At 32.7% G+C, this 8,093-nt stretch overlaps 1 protein-coding gene across 1 annotated transcript in view; it reads left to right on the forward strand.

Moving 5' to 3' along the window:
* The window catches only part of LOC111710472 (talin-2), a 48,771-nt gene that overhangs the window by 13,295 nt on the left and 27,383 nt on the right, over window positions 1-8,093 (forward strand). The window contains exons 5-14 of the mRNA XM_023484572.1: window positions 265-354; window positions 508-576; window positions 1,200-1,365; window positions 3,331-3,439; window positions 3,995-4,100; window positions 4,295-4,353; window positions 5,718-5,886; window positions 6,388-6,613; window positions 6,870-6,958; window positions 7,171-7,323. Coding sequence (XP_023340340.1) covers window positions 265-354; window positions 508-576; window positions 1,200-1,365; window positions 3,331-3,439; window positions 3,995-4,100; window positions 4,295-4,353; window positions 5,718-5,886; window positions 6,388-6,613; window positions 6,870-6,958; window positions 7,171-7,323 — 1,236 coding nt within the window. The remainder of the gene's footprint in view (window positions 1-264; window positions 355-507; window positions 577-1,199; window positions 1,366-3,330; window positions 3,440-3,994; window positions 4,101-4,294; window positions 4,354-5,717; window positions 5,887-6,387; window positions 6,614-6,869; window positions 6,959-7,170; window positions 7,324-8,093) is intronic.

Here is an 8,093-nt window from a genome sequence, read left to right on the forward strand (position 1 = left end):
ATGTTTAACTCAAGGGGGGGGCTTACATTTGCTTTGCCTTATTGGCTGATATTGGCTGATTGGCTGATACTTTTTTTTAATTAATTTTTGTTTTGTTTATTTCAGGGGACATTTGTTCCAAAACTAACACTTGGCCCATTTCTGGGTGTTAGAAGTGGGCACTAATTGAAAGACTGGGTTTATGGGATCCCGGCCCATATCCATAATATCCCATGTATTTAGGACACCCTGGGAATACAGGAGGATAATATCCCATGTATTTAGGACACCCTGGATTACAGGAGGAAGATAAGAGTTCTCAAAGTCCGTCTTCAAGACAAAAGTTTAAGATCAATCAGCGTTGACGATTCTCAGGTATTTTCTCGTCATGACCGCCGATTATTTGAATTCTATATTTATTCGACTGGCCGAAATATTGATTTTTATTACAAAGTCAAAAATATTTGAAAAGAAAAATATTGATTTTTAACGTTTATTTTTGCAACTTGAAAAATAATATTATTTTAGGTTGTTGCAAACCTGATGGTGATAATCTGCACTAAGATTGGTATCACAAACCACGATGAATACAGTCTGGTGAGTAATAAAAAAATTGATGATCATTTATAATCTTAAATGATCATGCGCATGCTCATTAGTGATCAGAAACAAAGAAATAAGTTAAATGATCAAAGACAGAATTTTAAAAGACAATAAAACTATCGTGATTCAGATGTCCTGTTTTATTAGCCACTTTTTTACCCACTTTCAACTTTTTAACCCAAAAAATGTAAATTTTTAGATTTTCTTACTGAAAGATTTTAGATTAAAAAAATATTTGATTTTGAATAAAAGACAAAACTGGACCAAGTTGATGCTGATGGAGCCAGGATAAAACTGTTAAAAGGATCGCACACTTTTTGTCAAGACACCCTGCATTTATAGGATGTTTTCTACGATACACAACGGTACCCGTATAAGCTTTGTCTACGTAAAAATAAGAGAGATTTCTATTCGAAAATTGATTATATACAATTGAGGCTCTCTTTAAAGGTGTATTGTAGATTAATGCAAGAGAGAATTTGGATCAAATTTTCAAGACAAAAGCGTTGATATCTCCCTTATTTTTAGTCAAATAAAGTGTTTCGTTGTGAATCTTTTTTGAATTGAGGGTCGCTTTGAAATACTTAAACAGTCCCTTAAATTCAATGTTGTTCTAGGCCCAGGAGAGGAAGGATGAGGATCAGGAGAACCAGACTCCGAACAACAAGACGAGAACCCTGGGAGGAACCCTCACACTTCGAAGGAAAAAGGGAGATGATAATGAACCCGTTGTGGATTCCAAGATGGCCACCATGAGAAGAAATCTACACACAGAGGACGGAAGTAAGTTTAATTGTTTGTTTTTTTATCTCGACTCTGTTAATTATTGAACCCCATCCCCCTGTTTATATTTTTTCCTGAGTAAAAAACACCAAAATAACAATCTAAATCCTATTTGAAGATTTTAACCCAAATGGTGAAAATTTGTACTTTAAACCCAAGAATACTATTTCCCCAACCTTCGCTAGGGGTCGGGGATTCAATAAGAAAGCTTGAATCTGCTTTCTCCCGCGGCTGGGACTAGTTTCCCCCTCTTGAGGAGGGACCGGGAAATATTTTCCCCCTCCACACTAAAATCTCGGGAAATGGTTCAGTTTGTCTCAATCTCTTGAGCATCCATGAGGTGGGGGAAAACCATCTTTAGAGGGTAATATTTCCGGGTTCTATCCAGGGGAATATTCCTGCCAGGGGGAATTTGACCCGAAAACTATTTTATCCCAATTTTCTGGATTTAATGTAAAGACCTATCTATCTATCTATCTATATATATATATTCCTATCTTCAAGGATCAGAACCTCTTTTCCGTCAATCTTTCAATTTTTTTTCAACTTTTTTTTCAATACTTAAAGTTTTTAAAAATATTACAAAACTAGAAGTTTTGCTATTCAAGATTTAAAAAGTTTATAATACTTTTTGCCAATGAATGATTTTTGAAGTTTTTATACATCTTGTTGAAATTGTGAAAATTAAGACTGGTTCGGATGATGTAAATTCAAAACTATTGTCAAAACTTGTTAATCCGAATTTTACCAACAAAGGAATTAAGTCTTTGCCACAAATTCTGATTTTCTAATTTCAATATCTTTGCCAATCCAATATCGTAGAGCATAGATAGATAACTATGAATTCCGTTGGATCAAATAATCTAAGTTTGAAATATCAAAGGTTCGCCCGTCAGGTTGCAAAGATATAGGAATAAGAACGTTTGAGTTTGTGGCAAAGACTCAATTCCTTTTCTTTTTATCTCGCTGTCCTAAATTTTAATTAAAAAAAAAATTAAGTTAGGAAGTTTAGAGTTAAATGAGTTGTATTTTAAACCATTTGTGGCTTTTAAAAATGTAAATTGATGTATTTTAAAAATGTTGAAAGATACATTGATACATTGAATTAAAGGCATTTGTTTAATCTTACCTTACTCGTTGGAAAAAATTGGATATTACTGAAAAAGTACAATTAAAGTAGTACTCAAGTTAAAAGCACAATTTTCAAATCATCTATCTATCTATCTACATCTCTTTCTATCTTTCTATCTATCTAATATCTATCTAATGTCTATCTATTTACCTATCTAATGTCTGTACATTTATCTATCTATTGTATCTATCTATCAAATATCGATACATCTACCTATCTAATGTCTGTCTATCTTTCTATCTATCTAATATTTATCTAATGTCTGTACATCTATCAATCTAATGTCTGTACATCTACCTGTCTAATGTCTGTACATCTATCTATTTAATGTCTGTCTATCTATCTGTTTAGTTGCTTTTAATGTTAAGGATAGATTGGTAAATAGAACGAAACTAATACTGTTACTGAGATACAGAGATTACACAGATATACACACAGACATACAGAGATACAGACATATAGACACACACTTACATACACCCCTACAGAAATACAGACATACAGAAAAACCTACAGAAATACAGAGAAAATACAGAGATTTAGAGATTGATATATTTAGAGATACAACGAATTTAGAAATACAGAGATTTAGAGATACAGAGATTTAGAGATAAAGAGATTTAGAGATACAGAGATATAGAAATACAGAGATTTAGAGATACAGAGATTTAGAGATACAGAGATTTAGAGGTACAGAGATTTAAAGAAACATAGATTTAGAGTAACGGAGAATTTAGGGATACAGAGATGTAGAGATACAAAGCCACAGAATTAAAAAGATATAATGATATAAGAAATGCAAGAATTATAATAATAATAATATGTATGTTTAGTTCCCTGGGTAGATCACAGCAAGACCCTACGAGAACAAGGGATAGAAGAAACAGAAATACTTTTACTCAAACGGAAATATTTCTACAGCGACGCAAACGTAGACGCAAGGTGGGTTTACATATATTTTATTCAGAGGCGTACTCAGGAATTTGTCCAGGATAGGAGATAACATTTTTTATTCGTTCCATTTCTTTCCATAAAAATATTCCACTGTTTTTGGTTTATCACTTTTTTGACACAATATTCAATGCAGAAGGTTTAAATTAACCTTGAAATCCTCATATTTTAAGAGTTTCAGGTCGTCTTTTCATTCATATTCTTTATGGGTAACCCCGTACTTAAAATAAACCTGATTTTGTAAGTGTTATATGTGTTGTAGGGACCCAGTCCAGCTGAATCTGTTGTATGAACAGTGTTATATTGTATATATTGTAGGGAGTAGGGACCCAGTCCAGCTGTATCTACTGTATGAGCAGTATTGTATTGTATATATTGTAGGGACCTCCAGCTGAATCTGCTGTATGAGCAGTATTGTATTGTATATATTATAGGGACCCAGTCCAACTGAACCTGCTGTATGAGCAGTATTGTATTGTATATATTGTAGGGACCTAGTCCAGCTGAATCTGCTGTATGAGCAGTATTGTATTGTATATATTTTAGGGACCCAGTCCAGTTGAATCTGCTATATGAACAAGCTAAAGAACAGATCCTAGAAGGAACCCATCCTGTAGAGATAGAGAAGGCAATCACCTTCGCAGCCTACCAGGTACAACTGAAAGGGACTGGTCACAGATCTCGAATAAAGGGACCTAACTTTAAAAACAAATATTGTCTAAAATTTAATTTGAAATAACTCCATAATTACAGAAAAGATAAATGTTTCGTTTTAAACAAGTTTAAACAAACATTGCATTTGAAAAAATATATTTCTGAGTTTCCTGATTGGTATGTTTTGTCTAGGTTCAGATACAGTTTGGAGATCATAAAGATGACAAACATAAACCTGGGATGCTCGCAGAGTAAGTAGTTTACTTTTACAGGACAACATTTACAGGGTTCAACATAAAGAAATAGATTTTAGACAATAAAACCGATTCCTCGCTCCACCCTAAACTAATAAATTTGTATACAATCGCGTTTTGTCTACGATTTCAACAGCCTTTAAATTTTATTTCATTTAAACGCATCCGTTGACAAAAGAAATATGAATGAGAAAAGGCAAAAAATGGTCAACTTGGGATCGAAAGTCTCTGCTTGCTTGGACAAGGAAACAAACTGCTAAATCTGCGTGGCCCAAACTCAAGTTTTCTTATTGCTATATCTTTTCAGTCTGCATTCGTAGATTATTTGTATTCTGCTAGAGAAAAAATAGTCAAAGTTTGAAATATCATCAGGTTTAAACAATATAGAGATTAGAAAATTAGAAGTTGAGCGAGTTATTTTATCCTTTAAATCAGTTTATTTTTGAAAACATATAGTGGTAGAGATGCAATCAAGATAGACTTCAATAAAATATCACACTTTTTGGGTTACACATGCAAAAGTAAGAATTTTAACGAAACATTTTAAGTAATTTAAAGAATTCAAATATAGGATAAATATATGGAAGGAAAGTAGTATGAAAAATGAAAAAAAAATGGAGTGGTTTAAAGAAAAATAGAAAAAATGGAGTGGTTTAAAGAAAAAACATCAAGAATGGATTTGGAAAGGGTATGTGTAAATTGAGAGGTTTCTTTGAAATTTTAAATGTATCCTAAGTGTGCATGAAAGGTGTTTTGTGAGGTAGAGTGGGGGGGGGGGGGAATATGATGTGCAACTTTCCATTGATAGATATGTTTAACTCAAAGGGATGGTATTGATAAATTTATCTAATAAAAAGAATGTTAAAACTTTTGTAAAGTACGATTCTCGATCGGTTTTTATTGTCCAGAATTTATTTCAAATTATTCATGACAATATCTGAAATCAATGTTTTTCAAGGAAAAACAAAACAACCTATTTTTCCGCTGTCATTCAATCATTTGTCCTTCATTTTACTTTTATTTTTGCAACACATTATTGTTTTTTTTTTCATTGAAACAGGAATTATTTAACTTTATTTCTGAGGATTTTTTAACCCTTTGCATATTTTTAACTAAAAATGGTATTGTTTGTTTTTGTTATTCTAAACTGGTTTTACTGTAAGATCAATAAATCAATTCCTAAGTTGAATATTTACAATTAATCCAAGCAAAACTTTTACTTCAACTTTAGAAATAAATAATTAAATTATTTAATTTGTGCAAAAAATTCATTAGTCTAGGTTTGAGTTTTTTTTTGTTAAAGAGTTATATGACATAGATTTTTTGACAATTTTTGTTTGCATATTTTAATTTTTTTTTAGTTTGAAAGAATTTCTTCCCTTGTCCTTCATGAAGACTAAGAACGTTGAGAAGAGGATATTCGGAGAGCACCGAACCCTGGTCGGTATCTCAGAGATAGATGCTAAATACAAGTACGTCAAGCTAGCCAGGAGCCTGGATACATTCGGAGTTCATTTCTTCCTGGTTAAGGTAGGTCGTCTTCATCAGTTTCATAATCTGTAAAACTCCCATGCAAGGATTCACAACAAGCTTTGTCTTATCATGTATGACTGAGAAATTAATGTTTAGCATTTTTAAAACTTTTTTTTTATCAATTATGGTTTTACTACAACAGTAACTTGTGCATTGCTATTTGCAGTAACACATATAGGAATTATCGGAATTTAATTTAGAAATGACAATATCTTCCATATTATTGATCAGATAAAGGTTTTTAAGAGTATCGTTGTGAATCGGACATTGCCAATTTTGCACGGAAGGTCACTTGAAAGTACACTTACAGTCCTTTCAAGAGAACTTTTCTATTCGAATAAAAAGAAGATTTTTGAAAGAAAATGTTAAAAAATAGTTTTTAAAGCTCATAACTCAATGTGTTCTGTATATCTATCTATCTATCTATCTATCTATCTATCTATCTATCTATCTATCTATCTATCTATCTATCTATCTATCTATCTATCTATCTATCTATCTGCAGGAGAACAGATCTCTGCCCTGATCGCTGGCTACATCGACATCATCCTGAAGCGTCGGCAGCGTAAGGAGAGGTTTGGCGAGGACGGTAACGAGGAGGAGGTGCTGGAGGAGTCCTTCATATCTCCTGGCCGGGCCATTGAGATTCATGGACTCCCGGCCAACCTCAAGAAGGCCAAAACAGACTCTCTCGCCAAACCTGGCTTGCTTAGAAACTCTGGCGGTACGCTTAACAAATCTTGCTTTAAATCTTTTTATGCTTTTTCATTGTTATTATTCTCATTATAACTCTCACTATCTTGTATAGTTTGTATTATTTTTCTAATACTTATACAAGTAAATTATCAAAAACTTGCATCTTTATTTACATTTATTTTTCGAGTTTAAATATTTTTTGTGTACTTTTTAATGTCCCAAAAAAATTGTACTTGCTTTTAAAAATGTATTTTAGTTTTTTTAGTTTTAACACTTTATTACAGGGGAGAAGGTGGTGACTAGTGTACATGCCAGCGGTACTGCCGTTTCTATGAGTAACGGCATGCATAACGGCGGCGGTTTTGATCCAGGGGTAGGTTTACCGTCAAAAGCGCCGTTTTTCACTTATTTTGCCGTAAAATTAATTTCCTTTATTTTTTCACGCTGCAGCTTGGAGTGTAGAGATAACGGTAGATTTTTTATCAAAATTGATTTTTAAATTATTAAATTTATTAAATAATTTTAAAAACAATAAAAAATTTAGTTTTGCAACATTTAATGTTAAATTAAGAAGGTTTTATTTAGGCTCAATATCCCGAGGTGCATAATCTATTATCCGAGCCGCAGCGCGCACTTGTGAGCACAATAAGCGCGGGACAGGAGGCTATAGATAACGCCAGCAGGTTGCTAAACGAGAAAGCTAAATTACCACCCCTTTGTAATGATCCGGCCAGCATCATAGATATGTTTACCTCAATATGATGTGCAACTTTCCATTGATAGATATGTTTAACTCAATATGATGTGCAACTTTCCATTGATAGATATGTTTAACTCAATATGATGTGCAACTTTCCATTGATAGATATGTTTAAATCAATATGATGTGCAACTTTGTGACCTAATATCTCCGCCAGTTTTACACCAATTGAGTCAGAAAAGCAAAATTGTTGAATATAAAACTTTTCAAATGTTTTGTTTTATAAATAGCTCTTCAGAAAAAAATTGGTTTGAAAAGATGCGAGGTTGAAAACGTATTGACCAAAGAGGAAAAAGGGAAACGATTAAGTTTAAAATAAATGTTTTTTAACAAATTTCTACTAGGGATTATAGGACTATATGCGATATAATAATGACTTAACTAAAATAATTTATTTTCTGCTAATTCCTTACAAAGCGTTCTCTCTACTGCACGACGGAATTATGAAAATATACACAAATCCATGATTTTATGGCGAACCATAAATATTTTTATAGGCCTCGGCCACGGGATATCTTACATGGATCATTGAGCTCTGTGTACAGTGTCAAGTGTACAGCCAAGTTGATGCAAAAATCTATACTTTCTGAATTTAAATTTTGAATTGATGGACTCTCAGTTTATTTATTGATTCATTGAATAGATTATTGAAAAACCTAGAACCAGCACGAATAACTGAGATAAATGATGAAGAAAAAATTCTCCATGGTCCATAAATTCTGGCATCATTTTGAGGGGGAATCTTCCC

This window comes from Eurytemora carolleeae, unplaced genomic scaffold (assembly GCF_000591075.1).
Source record: "Eurytemora carolleeae unplaced genomic scaffold, Eaff_2.0 scaffold124, whole genome shotgun sequence".
NCBI lineage: Eukaryota > Metazoa > Arthropoda > Copepoda > Calanoida > Temoridae > Eurytemora > Eurytemora carolleeae.